At 48.5% G+C, this 19,246-nt stretch overlaps 2 protein-coding genes across 6 annotated transcripts in view; one reads left to right on the top strand and one right to left on the bottom strand.

The window, feature by feature from the left end:
• Zyg11a (zyg-11 family member A, cell cycle regulator) overlaps window positions 1-1,092 on the top strand; it is a 58,843-nt gene extending 57,751 nt beyond the window's left edge. For all 4 annotated transcript variants that reach the window (XM_023724166.1, XM_023724165.1, XM_004639108.2 and 1 more), the window contains one exon: window positions 394-1,092. In XM_023724166.1, the coding sequence (XP_023579934.1) occupies window positions 394-557 (164 nt within the window). In that variant the 3' untranslated portion in view covers window positions 558-1,092. The remainder of the gene's footprint in view (window positions 1-393) is intronic.
• A 1,793-nt stretch (window positions 1,093-2,885) lies between these two features.
• Echdc2 (enoyl-CoA hydratase domain containing 2) lies at window positions 2,886-18,757 on the bottom strand. Of its 2 annotated transcripts, XM_012516480.2 has the most exons (10): window positions 18,464-18,750; window positions 14,189-14,256; window positions 14,030-14,117; window positions 12,084-12,170; window positions 11,037-11,129; window positions 9,764-9,820; window positions 9,392-9,579; window positions 5,077-5,127; window positions 4,133-4,180; window positions 2,886-3,518 (listed from the first exon to the last, which is right to left on the bottom strand). In XM_012516480.2, exons 1-10 carry the CDS (start codon window positions 18,618-18,620, stop codon window positions 3,441-3,443), a joined length of 915 nt encoding a protein of 304 aa, XP_012371934.2. In that variant the 5' UTR covers window positions 18,621-18,750; the 3' UTR covers window positions 2,886-3,440. The 2 variants fall into 2 exon arrangements, with proteins under 2 accessions (XP_012371934.2, XP_023579936.1); XM_023724168.1 differs by lacking the exon at window positions 5,077-5,127 and having other exon boundaries at window positions 18,464-18,757.
• Window positions 18,758-19,246: the final 489 nt, after the last annotated feature.

The following is a 19,246-nucleotide window of genomic DNA, read 5'->3' as shown; positions in this document are numbered from 1 at the left end:
CAGCCCCGCCCCCTGGTGGGCTGAGCTGGCCACACACACACACACACACACACACACACACACACACAATAAATAAATAAATAAATAAATAAATAAAGTAAGCTGGGTTTGGGATAGTTTAATGAATGGTAAGCTCTTGCCTGATATATGCAAGGCTCTGGGTGTTTGAAGTTTAGGGTTGTCTGGAAGTAAACATTAAAATGATCATCTGTTTTCTTGCCCTGCAAGCCAAGGGTTATTTAAATTTTAATGAATTTGTCTGGAATCAATGAATTTTACTTGTTGGTTCTTGGGTCAGTGAGCTGAAATTTTTGTAATTTTTCTTTGTAAAGGTATGGCGTGATCAGAGAATATTCAGAATAACACTTTGCCTTTGTTTGATTTTTCTTTCAGCTAGTGTATACTGCAAAATGTTAGGCGAAGAAGGAGGATTGCCACTTTTGTGTAATATCCAGGCACACCATCAGACAAATCCACAGGTTCAGCAGATGGCGGTTTCCTTTCTGGAGGACTTCAGGATGTATTTCACCACCTACAGGAAACACACTGTGTGTTGAGTGCACTTCCTGAACCTAAGAGGCCCTGGAGATGTGCCCTGTTCCCCAGCAGCAGGCCCCTGGGTGTTGAAGCCAGGTGTTGGAGCTTGTGAGTTGGCTGTCTCATTGGCCTTTTTTAAAAAAAATTTTTTTGTTGTTGTTAAGTTATGAAAGGGGTGTATTTGTATGCTAGCCATTACCTCAGGTCAAGGTGAAATCCTTTTGGGGACCCTCCCTCAGCAGCAGTTTGTAAAAAGTCAAACCACAGACTTGGAGAAGACCTGGGAGCTTGTGTTGAAAGAGCTGAGCTAGTTTTCTCTGGCCTTGGACGGTTTCTCTGTGTGGGGAGCTTGTCAGATGGATAGGACTTGTGAACCCAGAAGAGGAACCAAAGACCTACCAGAAAATCTTGCTGGTTGTTAAATTTCCTCAGTTCCTGGATAAAAGAAACTACCAGAAAAGAAATATATTGAGAAAATATACTTGTAGATTTTGTTTGGAAGGCAAAACTTGTGTTGGAAAATAAAGGTATTTTTTTACAGATACCAAATATTTTTCATTTGAGAGGTAGAGGGGAAATGTTTAATATAGTTTTATTATTATTTTTTTATTTTTTTAAAATTTTTTATTTTTTATTTGTGTGTGTGTGTGTGTGTGTGTGTCTGTGTGTGTGTGTGTCTGTGTCTGTGTGGCCAGCTCAGCCCACCAGGGGGCCGGCTGGCTGGCATGTGGTGCTGGGGGATTGAACCGCGGTCCCTGTAGCTTTGCTAAGCTTGTTCTAAGTAGGTGCTTTAGACCACTGAGCCATCTCACCAGCCCCATATAGTTTTAATATTCTATCTGTATTCTTTCTTCTGCAGCTTGACTAATTAGACCAAGTGAATGGGATATGGAACAGTAGAGGGAAGGTTATATAGATTATAAGTCTTCTTGCCTCATGATTTGCTGTAATTTGGGGCCATATGACCCAATCAGGAGGAAGAGGATAGTCCAAAAAGCTGCCAAATATTTTAAGGGGCACTTTGCCCAGTATGGAGGAAAAAAGGAGTAACTTCTCAAGGAACCAGTCTCAACTAAAAAATAAACTTGTCAGATGCTTTAAGGACCTGAAAGTAAAGTCCCAATTGATTATTAGCATGTTGAAAGATTAGTCTTTTGTTTTTAGCTGGCTTGGTCCAGATTCTTATTTATTTTGAGATAAAGTGTCACTCTAACCCAGGCTGCGCTCAAAACTTGTAACCCTCCTGCCTCAGCTTCCCAAATGCTGGAATTACTGGCACACATGGCTATACCAAACTGGTCCTTAACTAGAGTATCATGTGCGATCTTTGGGAATCAAATGAGGAAGAAACTCACTCTTAGTTATATTCTAAATGGTGTTCTAGACTATTTGTAACCAAGTCTTTCCATACTCCATAAACTAAACTTTATTGGCTCACATTCACTTTCCTTTGTGATTCTAAAAAGTTTCCTGACCTGGATTCCAGAATTGGAAGCACATTGCATTACCGGATACTAACTTGTGCTGATGCAAGGATGTGTTGCAGGAACTAGTGTCTGCTGCACCCCGGCTCTATAGCAAGTTTTCCTGCAGTTTATCTGGTTCGTAACTGTGCACTGAGATTTTATTCTCCCCACCTAACAGATGAGAAAAAAGAAATCCAGTAAGATTGACTTTCTAGGGAGGTCACTGGCGAGGATGCACCGTGTAAGGCCTGGACTCCTGTCTTTCCTCCTTTCCACCATACGTGTGTGATCTGAGTATACTCAGTGTCAGCACACCAGCCCATTACTGGTGTGTGTCTGTGCCTGTGCCCAGGACACTCAGCCCGAGCTTATATGCAGCCAAGGGATGACCATAGCAGTCTTGGTAGAGACAAGTCTCTCGAGACTAGCATAGATTTATGAATACTAGGCTTCCCCTGTTGTTAATTATCTTCAGTACATTACCCCCTTGTTCACCTTTGCTCACACCAGTCCATCAACTTTCTTCTTCTAGTCTTCCAGGCAGGCTGAGTTCAAGTGTTGTCCACTCATTTCCCAAACCCTTCTCTTCATTAAAATTAATCACTCTTAGCTGGGTGTGATGGTGTGCACCTGCAATCCCAGGTACTTAGAAGGTTGAGGCAGAATTGCAGCTTCAAGCTTAGCCTGAGTAACTTAGACCATGTCTCAAAATACAGAGGGCTGGGCTGTAGCTCAGTGCAAAGGGTCTGGGTTCAATCCCCAGTGCTGGAAAGAAAAGTGCTTTCTTTGTACTCCTGCAGGCCAGTGAACATCTTACTGCCCTCTACAGTTTATATAAAGTTTTCACAGTGATATCCTTTGATTCTCATGGGACACTGGAGGTTAACAGTTACAACATGTTTATTGAATGTGAGGGTTTTAAAAATCTTCACAGCAGATTCATTGAGCATATAACAAAGGTGAAGCCTAAGAAGTTAACCATTTTTCCAAAGTTATACAGCAGGTACTAGGATGCTGAGGTCCAAGTCCTGACACAGGCTCAACCAGTACTCAGACTGATTGAATCTCTCCTTTCCAAAGGAAGAGACAAGGAGCTTTTTACAACCTCTTGCTGGCACTCGTATAAAGCATGCTGGTGATGAGGCCGAGGCCAAGGCCTGAGTGCCACCCATACAGACAGAGGGCTCCACCTGAAACTGTAGTTTGTCATTTGGGTAGGGAGAACCAAGCATTCTGCAAGGCAAAGCAATGCCAGTGATTGTCTAGGTAGGGTGAGGAGCAAGGAAGGCAGCTGTACGTGGGGTGGTCAGCATCTTGGTACAAGGCCATCCATTTTGTATCCATCGCCTTCCATGTGAAGAAACTAAAGGCCAGCAAGGTACCGTGATGAGGCAGTACTGCTACAGCTCCTTTGGGGTGCAGCTCTTGTGCATGAGGTCACTTGCCCACGAACTTTGGGGGTCGCTTCTCCCTAAAGGCTGCCATGCCCTCCAGCCGGTCCTGAGTTGGGATGTTCTGCAACAATGCATCAGGAACAAGTAAGAGGTGGAGGGGGAATGCCACTCTGCTCCAGCCTGCCAAGCCCTGGCCTCTCCTTGCACCGTTTTGCCTCCAGGGGGCATGTGTTCTGCAGGAGCTGGCTAGGTTCCTGCTCAATACAGCCCAGACTACAGCAAGAAGCAGCTTTGACTTCATCTACATAGTTGGTTCTCACTGTCTACTGGTCCCAAGATCCTTACTGAGTGTTTGGGATATTTATTATCCTTGGGATTAGTATGTTTTTACTCACTAAGTATTGGGACAGCCTCAGGTTTGCAATCACTTGGTTGGGTACAGTCTGTAGCTGGTACTCAGGCCTTGCCCACCTGTTGCCCAGCCCTGCAAGTGCTGCCTGGCAGGGATAGTGTAAACTGTTGTCAAATACTTGTCAGCTTTCCTGAGTCACTAAGTGGAGAAGGATGAGCCACTGTTTGGTAGTTGAGGAAACAGTTCCAGAGGAACCCTGTGTTCCTCAGCCACTCCAGGTTAATTATGAGAGGGTGGCACAATCTAGCTCCAGGTTGAGAGGAGCCTTCCCAGTAGGTTGTGCACTGCTGATGAGTGGGCAGGGGCTGGCAGCAACTACATACCTGGGCATAGCACATCCCTTCAATGGCCATCCCTGATGCAATGTCCACCTACAAAAGGAAGCACTTGCTGGTTCAGCGAAAACTGTACCCGGCCCCATCTCTGTAAGCCGCCTCCCGCGTGGCAAGCAACACCATATGTGACAGCATTGGGAGAGTGGGGAGGGCTGCTGCCCCTGTGGGCAGAGCAGCTGGTTTGCTCTAGACAGGAAGTGGGGAGCACACTGCAGGCTCAAGCCCATGTCTCTCCCTCCCTACGCCTTTGCCACTCCCAGTAGTTGTTAGCTGCAGACCTTTGGGGGCCTGGTATTTTCTCCAGCCTCTGGTGCCAGTACTGTAGGTATAAATTCAGTTTCATGGTGAGGGTCATGAGCCTTGTTAACTGGCTGAGAAAGTTTAACAGCCGCCTGTGGTCCTCATGGGGGCTCAGCTCATCTGCCTTATCTTCTTCCTGTCAGGAGTTTGCGTGTGTCTCTTCTTTCCCACTGTGAAGGGCACTCTGTCTTAGTTCCCAGCGCAGGTGCAGAGTCAGCATGTGAAGAGTGAATTAATGTTCTTGGGCAGATAGCTGCACATGGCATACCTCAAGCCCTGTGCCTGAGGCCAGCACAAGCTGGAGGGCCACCTGGGAGCCACACAGATGCCGTTCCTTCTGCTCATTCCTTGTAGGCAGGTCATTTGCTCTTTCTGAGCCTCACTTTCCTCCTCTGCACAGTGCAGGGAAGAAGACAAAATGTCACTGGGAATGTCTGGCCAAATTTACCACTTTGTAGATGAGTAAACTGAGGCACAAAGTGAGAGGCCAGACTTGAAACCTGTGGATGAGGAAACTGAAACCTGATTTTGAGGGTTTTTTTCCCCATTTGTGCTGTCCAAGAGCCAGGAAAAACATACACCCAGCAACTGCTGCCTTTAGGGGAATCCAGGTCCCAAGTCAGGAGACTCACCTCCATTCCTCGGTCGATGGCTACTTTGCCCAGCCGCACAGCAATGGGGGCCTGGGGAAAAGAGCCAAAGCTAAGGTTTGCACTGGAGAGAAGCACAGCTTTGTTGAACTGAGTTCTGATACCAGTACTGTGGTACTTTGTATTTCCTAAACTTAACCCTCCTGCCTATTAGGCGCAGCTGCTTTTTCTGTAGTAAAGGCAGCAGACTCTGACCCTGACCCTCCTGGTCCTCAGTAGCTGGAGCTCTTGTCATTCACCCTATCCTTCCATTGCTCACCATGCCTCTTGGCTGTTCGAGCACTTCCACAGCATGGTGCTGCTTGCCTTCCAGGTACCCACATTAGATGTAAAACTGAGCTCAAGGGGTAAAGAGCTTGGCTTCCTTCTTTGTAACCTTTCTACTGCTGTTTTGTTCTTTTTCTCTCATCTGCATCTCAGCAAATGCAAGCCTCTACTGATGTGAGTTTTTATGTTTACTGTGTCATCCTTTTTTCTTTTCTTTGTATTTTAGGACAAGGTCCATAGGGTCTCACTGTATAGACTGGATTTGTAGTGATCCTCCTGTTTACAGCCTCCCAAGAGCTAGGATTACAGGCATGTGCCACCACGCCCAATCTCACTCAACATCTCAGCACACCCTGGGGGCGGGGCCAGCACGGCATGCCCAGGGATCGAACCCCCCGGCCCCTGTGTCAGCCTAAGCAGGCGCTTTAATCCGCTGAGCTATTTGGCCGGTGTCGTTTTTATGCTTCTGTTGTTTGAAACTTGCCATGAACATATACATATAAAATGTATGCCATGTTATTTAAGTACTCAAATAGATTTTTCTACCTAAAAAGTATGTATGTGAACATATTTATCTACATAGAGACAAATATATTTTAAAAAGAATTATTAGAAACATTATTTTGAAATGATATGGCTCACCCTAGACAGTATGTTCCATTCCTTTGGTGTTCAAATAGAATACATAGCCAGACTATTCAGTGGCTCATGCACATTTACTATTTGAGAGAGAAATCTGATTTGATATATGGACCTCCTATATTCCCATAAACTATTGGTAGTTTTTTTCTGGACTAAGTGCCCTTTTTAGTACTTTGTTTTTTGTCCAGTAGGTGGCAGCCGTGTGTCACTCCAAGCCTAACACAAGAAGGTCCCAGCTGTGAGATTAGTAGTTGTAGTTCCTAATTAGCAGAAGACTGACATTTTGGTACATGATCTCCTTTTAAATACTGAAATAACACACTGTAATTGTATTAGTTGAATACCATTACCCTGGAATATTTGGAAATGTAAATCATCTTGAGATTCTGTTACAGTTTATATCAAAAGGCAAACTGTACCCAGTCTCCAGGTGCAGCTAGATGCTCCCCAGGGAAGCTGCAGTCTGCCACTCCCTCAAGCCATCCTGGCTTGTGCAAGCCTTCGGTGGCTCCAGACACGAAACCCAAGGGCTTCAAGACTGCTGGATAAGGACATTAAGTCTATTTACATACAGTGACCCCAATCATCCTGCCCCAAGAGAACATCTCAGTTTCAGAGCTTTATTATCCCTCTCTTTTCATTACTAGGGATTAAACCACAGGAATGTACTGAGCCACAGGTCTGATGTTTGTTTAAATTTTTCTTTTCAGAAGGATGTCCCTAAATTGGCTTGGCTGACTTGAACTTACCAGTCTACCTCAGCCTCCCAGGAGGCTGGAATCCCAGGCATGTGCCACCAGCCCAGTTACTTATTTTTATGCTTAATTCAAGATGCATTTTCTTGGAGGCATGGATGGCCCATCTTTGTGTGGAAGGGTACATGGCTTTTCCTACTTTGATTTGGCTCGTACTTGCTCTGCAAAGCCCATTTCTTTTCCTATTTTTGTTACTGTCTGTGCTTGTCTTGAACAATTCTTTGTTCAGGGCAGAAAAAAAACCGAAAAACCACATCAGGAGACATTCGTACCCCCAAACTTGGTAACACTTCTTCCTTTGTTGGCTCTCTGCTTTTCACTGCCACATCATAAACTGTTTCACCTCTGTGATACCCCTCTACCATGTGCCACCTGCCTTGGAGCCAGCCAACTAGACTGCAGCTTCATACTGTGAGCTAAGTAAACCTCTCCTTTAAAAAAAAAAAAAAATACAACCATGGTCTGGGGAGATAGCTCAGTAGAATAAGCGCATGCCTGCCAAGCTCAGGGTCCTGAGTTCAACCCCTAGTACCAAAAAATAAATAAATAAAAATAGAAAATAAAATAAAAAATTTAACAAATACTTACTTGTTTGGTACAGGGTTCTTGCTATACAACTTAGACTTGTGATCCTCCTGTCTCAGCCTCCCCAGCTTTGGAATTACAGGTGTGCACTACCACTATTGGTTTCAGTGGCCAGCCTGACACAGGACCAGCACAGCATGCAATACCGAGGATCAAACCCAGGCCCTTGTGCTGGAGGCACTTAGACTGCCGAACCGTCTCCCTTGCCCCCCAAAATACAATCTTAATATTAAAATGGTGTATGTTTTTAACTTTTATACTTAATTTGTGTGGTTTTATAATGTGTCTATAATTCTTTTTGTATTTGAAATATACTATAAATCTGGTATAGGGCTACATGCCTATAATCCCAGTACTTTAGGAGGCTGAAGCAGGAGGATAGCAAGCTCAGGCCCAGACTGGGCAACTGAATAATTTATTGAGACCCTTGTCTCAAGCACAAAGGCTAGAGTTGTAGTTCAGTTGGAAGGCCCTGGCTTCGATTCCTAGAACTTAAAAATAAAGTATTATATATGTGATTTCAAAGTTTTAAAATATTTTTAGCAAAGTATAGTGGTATACACCTGTTAACCCCAGCACTTAGGAGACTGAGGCAGAAGGATCACCATGAGTGTAAGAACAGCCTGGGCTACATGAATTCAAAGCCAGGCAGAACTACATAAGAATACTATCTCAAAAAAAAGTATTCTACACTTTCAAAGACAGCAGTTTTATGCCTATGTAATCCCAGCACTAGGAGGCTGAGGCAGGAGGATTGGTGGGAGTTTGAGACCAGCGTAGGCAAAAAAATGAGCTTAAGGCCAGCCTGATCTAAATAGCAAGACCCTGTCTCAAAAAAAGGACAGCAGTTTCTATATTGTACTCTGTTGTGCAAGATAAATCCCCAAGTACCAGTGTTATCCATTACTCTTTCTGGTGTTGCAGTAACTTTTCCTTTTGTGATCTTGATAAGCAAGTCTTAATTTTTGGCTCTGTCTTCTCACAAAACGATCTTCAGCTCAGCTGCCTCAAGCCAGTAACTGAGGCACACTTACACTGTCTGACACAGAGGAAGTACTTGGTATGGGCACAGTCAAGATTTATTACAAATCAGTCAGCCCTAACTCCATTTCATGTAGTTTTCTATCTTTACAGAAACTTGAGACCTCCCCAACCCTCAGCCCTTCCCTGCTCTGTTTCCCCTAGTGAAAGGCAGCAGAGCTCCTCAGGTCCTTGGAGAAGATCCTGGTATCCCAGGGACTTTGGGCTCTGCAGCTCAGACTTGCTCCTGGGCAGTATCTCCTAATCTGTTCTCTAGGGAACAGCCCCTCCCCCATACAAACAAGTCTCATTCTAGTCCAGTTGGCCTTGAACTGACTGTATAGCTCAGGCTGGCCTGAAACTCAGGGTGTCCTGCCTCAGCCTCCAGAGTGCTAGGATTACAGGTATGCATAACCATGCCTGCGGGTCATAGAGACCAATTCTAAACATTCAGGGAAACTATCCCCAGAAACTATTAGCTGTTCTGTTGTTGCTTTTGGTGGCACTGGGGATTAAACCTAAAGCTTCACACTTGATAGGCAAGCACTCTATTGCTAGGTTATATCCCAAGCCCCTTGAGAATTTTAAAAATTAGTCTTTGACACATATCCTGCAAGATGTTTGAAGAAACTCTCCTCTGTGCAGTGAGAAAGAAAAATGGGCTAGTCGTTGTCCACTTTAGGGTCTCGCCTTTTTTGTCTTTAGGGATATTTAAGGGCTACGCTGTACACTATGGCTGCTGCTAGCCACATGTGGCCGTTAATGGCATTTGAGAGGTAATAAGTGAGGAGCTCATTTTTACCTAATGTACCTAACTGAAGTGGCCCTGTGCCACACTAGACAACAGAGAGGGATGGCGCCATTGCGTCAGAAAATTACTGGACAAAGCTATGGGGCTTCAAGCCCACTGGCTTCTACCCTTCAGAATTCAATTTTTACCGCAAGACCAACATTTGCTTTGGTTTTGTTCACCAGACAGCTCAATAGCTGCCGCCCACAGGTCCTCCCTCACGTGCTGCCTGGCACACCTGGGGCAGGATCTCTTGGGCCAGGGCTCGCGCTCGGTGGTAGGCGGCATTGCCCTCCTCACTCTGCTCCACGCTGTGATTCACCAGCCCCAGGGTGTGGGCCTGCACCCCAGTCAGCCGCCGTCCAGTGAAGATAAGCTCCTTTGCAAGGGCCACCCCCAGGCAGCGGGGCAGCCTCTGAGTCCCTCCTGTCGTGATTGAAGGTAAGGGGTGGTTAGATCAGGCTGAGGAGGGATCCTGAGAAGGCCAAGGTGGGATGTCCAGGGCTTCTCAGGGCTGCAAGCAAAGCCCAGCAACAGGGGCCCAAAGGAGGGGATCTTGGAAGGAGCAGAACTGGGCAGGTAGGGAAGGGCAGGGCCTGGGGGACCTTACCTGCCCCCGGAAGCAGCCCTCGAGTGGTCTCTATCAGCCCCATGACAGCTGTGGAAGCTATTTAAACAGGAACAGTGAATTCCTCCCCACCTCGTACACCATGGCTTATCCTGGTGGATGGGAACCCACCCACCTCTACTTCCCAGGCTCCCCACATTCTGCCTGTGAGAGCCCCAGTCTGGCCATCAGGAGGCTCAGGCCTCACTGGTGGAATCCCCCGTCTGAGCCTCAGAGTGGCCAAAAGGTGGCAGCCCTGTTCTGCCCTCAGGGTAGTGAATCTAATGACCAGATAGTACCCAAACGAGGAAGGGGCACCCAGAAGGTGCCTGACACCGTTGGAGGGTTAATGGACTGTCTCGTGCACCTGGACCTGTGGCCCGGCTTGAGTGTCCACAGCTCCTGCTTCCACCTTAGAACACCTCTGCACTTTTTGCCCCTGCCTACATTTCCTGATGGTTCCAGTCTATATCCTCTTCTCGCTCATCCTCAGAAGTTTTCCTTGACTACTCTCAGCCTCTCCTGAGTTTCCTCAGCATAGGACACTGGCCAGTGTGGTTCAGGCAAAGGAGTGGCTGTGCTGCTGTTTCTGCAGCTCTGCACTCACAATTCTCACCAAGAGCCCACAAGTTAGAGGCCTGTGACCTACTGGCCAGGAGGTGCAGACCAGGGTGATGGCCTGACCTAGCACATTCCTTCCTTTTTTGATCTCAGGACCCTGCACTTGCCAGGCAAGCACTTACCCTACTGAGCTATCTCTCCTGCCAGCACATTCCTTGACGAGCATTCCAGTACCATTCCTGGATTGACAGTGAAAGCATGGGGGAGTGGGCACCCCAGGGGTGCTCAGAATGTTTAGCTGCCACCGAGACAACCCCCAAGAAAACGACCTTGCAGGGGATCAGTTCTCTGCCAGCCTTGGTGGTGCCTGTGCACTGGAGGGCAAAAGCCTGGTGGGTCCACAGGCATCCACAGGCTCCCCTCTGCTCAGTCCTTGGCCAGAATGGAGGCTGAGCATAGCCCTCTGGCCTCGGCTCCTTCTCCCTGCCTTTCTGCTCTCCTGTCAGTGTCACTGGGCTGGAGTGACCATTCCCAAGGTGAAGGGAGCCCTCTTGTAGGGAATGGGCTCCAGAGCAGTGGGTGGCAAAGCTGCCTTGCTTGTGCTCCCTCTGTATCTCCTACTCTTGCCTCAGTTTACCTCTTGGCTGGAAGGCCCCTCTGCTTGTCCTGCTTTACTCGCCCTCCCCTGCTCCCGCCACTTGTGCACAAGCAGTACCTGCTACTCGGAGGTCACAGGCCAGGGCCAGCTCCAGGCCTCCGCCCAAGGCAAAGCCATCCATAGCTGCAATGGTGGGTGTGGGGAAGGCTGCTGTAGGATGAAGAGGGCAGGATCAGGACACAGACTTCAGCTGGCAGAACAGAGGGTCCCAGGTTGGGCCCTTACTGGCCCCTATGCCAGATTATCTCAGCAGTTGGTTTTTGTACCAGGGAAGGTTCTGGGGTCTTTGGGGATGGGAGTGGGGGTAGGCTGCAGTCTAACCCACTCCTGCTGGCTTCCCTGGGACCCGCTGTGTGTGTGCCAAGCCTCACCCTGGCACTGGGAACCGAGACCTAAATAGGATCTGGCCTTGCTCTTGTGAGCTTGGGCTAGTGGAGAAGGCAAGTGTGTAATCAGGCAAAACTTTGGGAACTTAGTGCTCCCATGAAAGGAAGCTTGGAGGATGTTGAGAGGGCTTACTGAAGGAAGCATTGCAGGTCTTGAAGGGTGAGTGAAAACTGAGGCAGCCAAGAAGGGATGTTCCACACGAAGGGAACAGCAACTGTTGAAGCCCAAAGCATGTTTGGTGAGCTTGAATCCTGGAATAGCTGGGACTGGACTGTAGGACTGGCGGGGGGAGTCACTGTAGTGGGGGACAGGGGCTAAACAGCCAGGTCCTCCCTGGTACAAATGTTCTCTGCATCCTCTTGTCCACTCTTCTTTTTTTTTTTTAATTTTATTTATTTGTGTGTGTGTGTGTGTGTGTGTGTGTGTGTGTGTGTGTGTGTGGCCAGCTCAGCCCACCAGGGGGCGGGGCTGGCTGGCATGTGGTGCTGGGGGATTGAACAGCGGTCCCTGTGCTTTGCTAAGCTTGCTCTAAGTAGGTGCTTTAGACCACTGAGCCATCTCACCAGCCCCTCCACTCTTCTTTATAGAATGCCGTGTGCCCATCCCTGTGTCTCCCACAGGGCTCAAAGCAGAATATGCTCTTTGGAGTAGGGAGGGGCTGGTGCCAGCAAGGGACACTCTCCTCCCCCATACCCTCTGCTCTCCTCAGACCCTTACCAATCTCATTCATCAGGCCTCGGAGTCGCTGGACAAAGACCCCCACCTCTGCTGCACTCATCTGCTCCCGCTCCTTCAGGTCCGCACCTGCAGGTGGTGAAGGATTGGTGCCCACACTTAGGGGCAAGGCCTGGTCCTGAATCCCCAGGGACTGGAGATCTAGCAAAGGAGACTGGAGGAGAAACAGCTAAAGAGGAGGAGAAATGTGAAAAAATGTCAGAGGAAGAGCATCAAAAAAGAGTAGCTGCCACAGCAAAAGGACAAAACTTCATTGGACACAAGAATGAAAAAGACAACCTATAGAAACAATGGGACAAGGGTGTGTGTGTGTGTGTGTGTGTGTGTGTGTGTGTAGGGTTTGCAGGGTGTTCAGGGTCTTACTACACAGATCGGACTTGTAGTGATCCTCCTGTATTCAGCCTCCCAAGTGCTGGGATTAGAGGCACACAGCACCACGTCCAGTCTCAATCACTGTCTCAGCGCACCCAAGGGGCGGGGATGGCACAGCACAGCACACGGTATGGAACCCCCAGCCACTGCACACTGTCTGAACAGGCGCTTTAGTCTGCTGAGCTATCTGGCTGGCCCTAGAGTTTGCAATTACAAACCCTAAGGATTAGCATTGGAGTTTGGAGTAAATCACTTGCCTGGCAGGTATTAGGCCCTGGAGTCAACCCCCAGAACAGCAAAAAACAAAACAAAAAAGAATCCTTGTCAACAAGGAAACAATCAGTTCAAAGTGGGCAAACTATGTGAAAAGATGTTTTTTTCAGAGAAACCATATAGATGGCCAAGCATGCAAAAAAACCCCTCAACATCAGGCTTCAGGAAAACCCGAATACCACAATGAGATACCATTAGCCATGGGGATGACTATTACTTAAACAAAACAATAAAAAGGGGTGCAGCTCAGTGGCGGGACACCCCTGTGTTCAATCCCAGATCTAAAAACACAAAAGTCGAAGCATGGATTGGAGAAGGCAGAATCCCAGACAGTTGCTATTAAGAATGCTGCTGTGTAGTGAGACCCTGTACCAAATACATACATACATATTTTTAAAAAATTAAAGATGTGGGCTGATGAGATGGCTCAGTGGTCTAAAGCACCTACTTAGAATGAGCTTAGCAAAGCACAGGGACTGTGGTTCAATTCCCCAGCACCACATGCCAGCCAGCCCTGCCCCCTGGTGGGCTGAGCTGGCCACACACACAATAAATAAATAAAAATTAAAGAATGTTCTGGAAAATGGCACAATGGAAAGGGTTTGATGATTGCTCAACAAGTTAAACAAAACTATCAAGAGTCCAGTCCTGAGTATACAACCAAAAAGATTGATGACTGGAACTCAAGATACTTGCAGTGTACTACAGCAAGGATTCTGCAGAATGACCAAAGGTGAAAATGGCCCATGGTCTGTCAGCAGATGGGACCGTGAGGACCAGGCCTTGGCCAGGCTGCCCCCTGTACAGGCACCTCAGGAGTCAAGGCTCAGCCCAGCTGTGCTCTTGACTTTCTCTTTCTTCTGGGCCAGCGTACACTTTTCTCCTGCCCTTGAAGCAGAGGTTCATGGTGTTTGCCCTGTGTGAGGACCAGACAGTACAGGTATGGTTTAAGTTTGGTGACGGACTGGGATTCTATGGGTGCACAAAGGGCACAGAGTTAAATCTTGGCAGAAGACCTTGTAGACATGCTTGGAGTCAGGCTCCTCATTTCCTTAGAGAAGGGCTGGAACAGTGTAGGGGAGCAGAAGGAGCTGGTATGGGGTCAGAGAGGCCAACATCAAATTGAATCTATTCTGTCCTTTACAAGTGTAAGGTTCTAGGCCGTAACTTTACCACCCTGAGTCGTATCTGGAAGATGGGCATAATCCATACTAGGCTGGAGCTGACCTCTTCCCCTCTCTCATCCCTGCAGACCCTGTAGTAGGTCAGGGACAAGGACCCACCTGCACAGAACACACCCTTCACGGCACTTCTGAAGAGCAGGACGCGCACATGTGGGTCCTCCCGCAGCCGGGCCAGGGCATCCTGCAGCTGTGGAGGTCATGCTGTCAGACCCTACCAGCCCAGCCTCAGTCCCAGCCCCATGATGTCCCCTTTCTTACCTCACTCACAAAGACGTAGCCCAAGGCATTGCGAGCCTCAGGTCTGTTCATCACAATCTCCGTGATTCCTGTAGGGGAGGTATCAGCCTAGGGTGAGAGGCTGGCCCTGCTCACCCCAGACTGGGCACAGAGATGGGAGGAGGAGTGTGACTTAGAGCAATCACACACCAGACCCTCAGTTTTTCCACCCCAAAAGTGGAAAGAACAACCTTTCCTCTTGCTTTACTGAGGAAGTAGGAGAGCTCCTGTAAAGCATGGAGTAAAATAGGAAGAGGAGCAAGAATTAGCTCTGTAGTAGCCCCGCTGGCTCCTTCGGCTTCGGCTTCGTTAGACACGCACACACATGCCCACAGGCACAGGCACACACCTTCCAGGTCACAGCTTCCTCTGTGTTACTCTTTCCTTCACACCGAACCTCTACCTCTAGAGTTGAAGTTAAGATAAGGCAAATACCCTTGCAACTCCTCCCCCCAACCAAGAAATGGAACTGTGCCAAGAGAACTTGCTTCAGAAATGCACTGTGTGCCGGACCCATTGTATCTTCCTCCTTTCTGCAGAGTAACTCTTCTGACTTTTGTGTAATCACTTCCATGTATTTCTTGTTTTTTTTTTTGTTTGTTTGTTTGTTTTTTTCTTCAGTATAGTACTGGGGTTAGAACCTATGGGACTCTACCACTGAGCAACACTCCCACCTTTTCTTATTTTTTATTTGAGATGTGTCATCTTGCTATGTCGCTAAGCTGCTCAGGCTGAGCTTGAACTTGTATCCCTCCTGCCTCAGCCTCCCAGGAAGCTGGGATTACTGCACTAGGCTTTCCATGTATTGCTTTTACCATTTTATCACTCAAGCATGCATCAGTAGACATCATAGTTCAGATGGTAGTTTTTAAAAATTTGACGTGTCCATTAAAAGCCTGTTATGACCCGAGTCTTCATTGGGCCATCCTTCCCTTAAAAGTCATCTGCTGAGGACACAGGAACATTTCTCAAAGTTTAGATGTTGTTGCTTGCATTCATGAGTGTAAAGCAGCCTGCTTCCCTTTCACAAGAAACAGCTAAACCCTGAAGCATGGTCGCTGTTGGCATCTCCTGTCCTGGGTAAGTTTTCTTCTCCTTTCATCACATTCTTAACATCCACTCCTTGAACCTTCTCTGCCCTGGCCTCACCCACGGCCACCAACATAACCACATCACCCACAAAACACGCTCAGGCACAGGCAACCAGTCCAACCTCTTAAACAGGTCTCATATCTCCAATGCAGACACAGAGCAGGCTGCAGGCTTGTTCCTTGGTTCTCCATCTCCCAACTGGGCCTCAAGTCTTCTGCTTGCCTTGTTCTCTCTCACATACACACATCCCTCGGTCTGGGGCAGGGTTTGCTTTCTAATTATGTCCCTCCCTTTCCTTCCCTTTTTCAAAAACTAAAGTCCAGTTTCTCAATGCACCAAGAACTGTGATGTTCAGGCAAGTAAGGCTTCTTAGCCTCCTGGTAACCTGTATCAACCTCTCAGCCCAGCAATCTGGTGGTCGTGCCTCTGACTCAGATGGCCCTGTGGCCCTACCTAGCTCTGGTGCTTCGGGAGAGAAAATGGTAATGGTGCAACACTGGGTAGAACAATTATGGTGGACACAAGTGAGGTCAGAGGCATGAGAAACCTACATCTTGTAAACTTGGAAACAGCTGGAGCAGCAGGCCCTTGGCTGCTTGCCCATACCCTATGCAAGTCCTTCCCCTGAGTAGACAGGGCGTACAAACTGCTTCTGACCAATAGGAAACAGCATATGTCATAAACACCACTTTGAGATCAGGTTAAACTGTACAGAAGGGTGGTAGATGTGACTTTTGTGATCAAGCTGTGATAGACCAGCCTCTGATCAAACTCCAGGGCCTACACAGGCCACATGGTAATTTCTAGGAGCTGAGAAGGACTCTGGGCCAAAAATCTGCAAGAAAATGGGACTTTGCTCCCACAGCCAGCACCAGAAGGTGCTGCTTCCTTTTCTCCTTCCTTCACCGACTTTCCCCCTCCTCCAGGCCTTTTGGCAAGAGTAGAGACTTAATCTGATCATTTTTTTTTCATGTCTATATAAAGTGATCCAAATATTTACCAGGGAGAGAGCTCTATTCTTCCTGACAACTCTGTATTTCCTCATGGACTCATCTATCTAAATCACAGAATACCTCGAAGAATCAGTGATTACCCCATGATTGAGCACCCAGGTTTTGACATCAGACCTGGTTTGGACTGCTTAGCCCTTAGCCCCTCCAGTGTCCCTGCCTGGATGGTACAGCAAACTGTAAAGCTCTCTAGGCAAGTGCTGCTGTGCCAGTGAATCAAACATGAACATGTAGGACACCCTAAGGTCCAGCAGCCCTACCTGTTTGGAGAAATTCTCACCAAGTGATGTGTGACACTGGTGGCCCCTATGTGTTCATTAAAGCGATGGATTGAAGGGCCTGGTAGTGCAGGCCTGTAATCCCAGCACTCTAGGAGGATAAGGCAGGAGGATTGCAAGTTTGAGTCCAGTCTGGGCAATTTAGAGATTAAGCAAGGCTTTGTCTCAAAAAATACAAAAGGGCTGAGGATGCTGCTCAGTGCCAAGGCCCTGGCTCTTCCACAGTGGGGTTAAGGGGAGAGGTGGATGCACGCAGGAAGACTTGCACTATGCAGAGCCATCCATCGTTTGACCTCTGACAAAGTCACCTCAAGTTTGGAGAATTTGCAAATCAGTGCCTCACATGGATGTGTCCACGACCCCCCTGAGGGCTCTTAGGCTTATGATTTGCATGAAAGAAAGCACACAGTCATCTAGGATTTTAGCATAACTTAAGTGCATAAAGTTCTTACAGAGGTTGCCTCCTTGCCTACCTTGTAATCGTGCAAAACAGGACAAGCCTATGCCAAGAATATTCAACAGTAACAGGGAAGTTAGGAGTCAAGATCTCGAGGCAGTGAGAAAGTACCCCCTGGGAGCTGAGTGTTTTGGTGGGACAGAAATAGAACAGAAACAATGATTGATATTCCATGACTACTAGTTTATACTGTGTACTCATATTAATCAAAATTTAAATTGTTTTTCGCTTATAGGTGAAAAACCACATCTGTTAATCTTGCATGAAGAAAATTTATGTAGGGGCTGGTGAGATGGCTCAGTGGTCTAAAGCACCTACTTAGAACAAGCTTAGCGGAGCATGGGGACCGCGGTTCAATCCCCCAGCACCACATGCCAGCCAGCCCCGCCCCCTGGTGGGCTGAGCTGGCCACACACACACACACACACAAATAAATGTTTAAAAAAAAAAAAAGAAAGTTTATGTAGTCACTCATGTATAAATAAAGGCTACTGATTTTGCTCTGGGTTGAAGAGACACATCGTCTTCCCTCCTAACCCCACTGTGTTCCTCTGAGTCTTCTTCGCAGCCTGCTTTGCTCTGTCCTCAGGTGATTGTTCCCTGGAAGCTGAGGCTGGACCTCGGCATTGCACAATGCCTAGAAGCAAGGAATTTGTATGGAAAAGCAGCTCTTCAAACCTCAGCCTTAGCGAACTGGGCTACATTATTCATGTGCACCAACTTCACAGAAAGATTGTAAACAATATGCACTACAGACATGCACTAATTTATGGGGGAAAAGGCATTGGGGCATAAACAGCAAGAAAGACAGTCAAATATACAAAGCAATGCAACTCTGAGAAGAATAACCCGACATCAAAGGACGGAAAAAGGTAAGGGGAGTGGGGGAAGGAAACAAGGGCCTGTGCACCCTGGATCTGCACAGCGGACTGAGGAGGCAGCTGCATGTAGTGGAACGCACCTCACATCCAAAAGCAAAACAAGCGAGCTCCCCCTGCCCCGGAAGCCAACACGAGGCGTGGTCAAAGGTGCCATCTGCCCGCCGCTCAGCCCGGTCCCCTCGGCCATCTCCGCTCAGGAGCCGCTAGAGGACCGACCGACCGGAGACGAGGGTGGAGGCGTCGAGCACTTAATAGGCCACGATCCGGAGCCCCAGAGCACGGTGTCGCCCTAGCTCTGCACCTCGCTCTCTGCGCACCTCAAGGTACGACATGGGAGGGGACAGGAGGAATTCTGCGCAAGCCCACTTGGGGAGGAGCGCCTTGAGGACTAGATCCAGCTGCGGCCCCCAGAAACCTCCCCCGGGCGCACAGGCGAGCGTGAATTCCTGCGGAAGCCCGGGCGAGGAGCCTGCCTGCAGGTCCCGGCCCACCCGGTGCCACTCCAGCCCTTCCTGGGTCGTCCCGGAAAGGGATTTTACCTTGGTCGGACCCCGCCAGGGCGCACACTTGGATCTCGCAGCCCCCGGCAGTCGGGTCCGAAGCGCTGCCGCGGGCCCCCAGGGCCCTCCAGGGGCGTAGGAGGCGCAGTGCGCGCAACAGCGGGGCGCGAGCCGGGAAGGCGCGGAACAGACCCATACCGGCCTCCACTCGGCTGAAAACCTAGTTCCGCGGCGGGCGAGGCCTGGAAAACTGCTCCACCTATGGGCCGAGAGGCCCGCGCAGCTGTCTGCACCCCTTGGGCACCCGCGGCTGAGCCAGGAAGCCCAGCCTCTCCGCGGGCTGGGGGGCAAGGCTTTCAACCTCTCCAAGAGTTAATGTTTTAAGCTGAAGAGCAGGGAGAATAACAGTGACTGCCTCGTGAAGGTGATGTGATGACCGAACGGGATGTGAAGCTCGCTCACACAGATGCGCAATAAATGGCATTTCATTTAAGACACGGCCATTTCAGGCGGGGCATGGTGGCTCATATATGCCTGTAATCCCACCACTTGGGAGGCTGAAGCAGGAGGGTCATTGCGAGTTCGAAGCCAGTCTGGGCTACAAAGTGAGCTCAAGGCCAGCCTAAACTGCATAGTGAGACCCTGTCTCAACAAGGCACAAAAGTATGAGTTTGTGGGCACGCTTGTAATCCCAGCACTCGGCGAGACTGAGGCAAGAGGACTGTGGTGAATTACAGGCCAGCCTGGGCAACGTCAGCGAATTCAAGGACACCCTCAACTGCACAGCAATTCCTGTCAAAAAAAAAAAAAAAAAAAAAAAAA

This window comes from Octodon degus, unplaced genomic scaffold (assembly GCF_000260255.1).
Source record: "Octodon degus isolate 3935 unplaced genomic scaffold, OctDeg1.0 scaffold00107, whole genome shotgun sequence".
NCBI lineage: Eukaryota > Metazoa > Chordata > Mammalia > Rodentia > Octodontidae > Octodon > Octodon degus.
The sequence above is the reverse complement of the archived record's forward strand: the minus strand, read 5'-3'. Positions and strand labels throughout refer to the sequence as shown.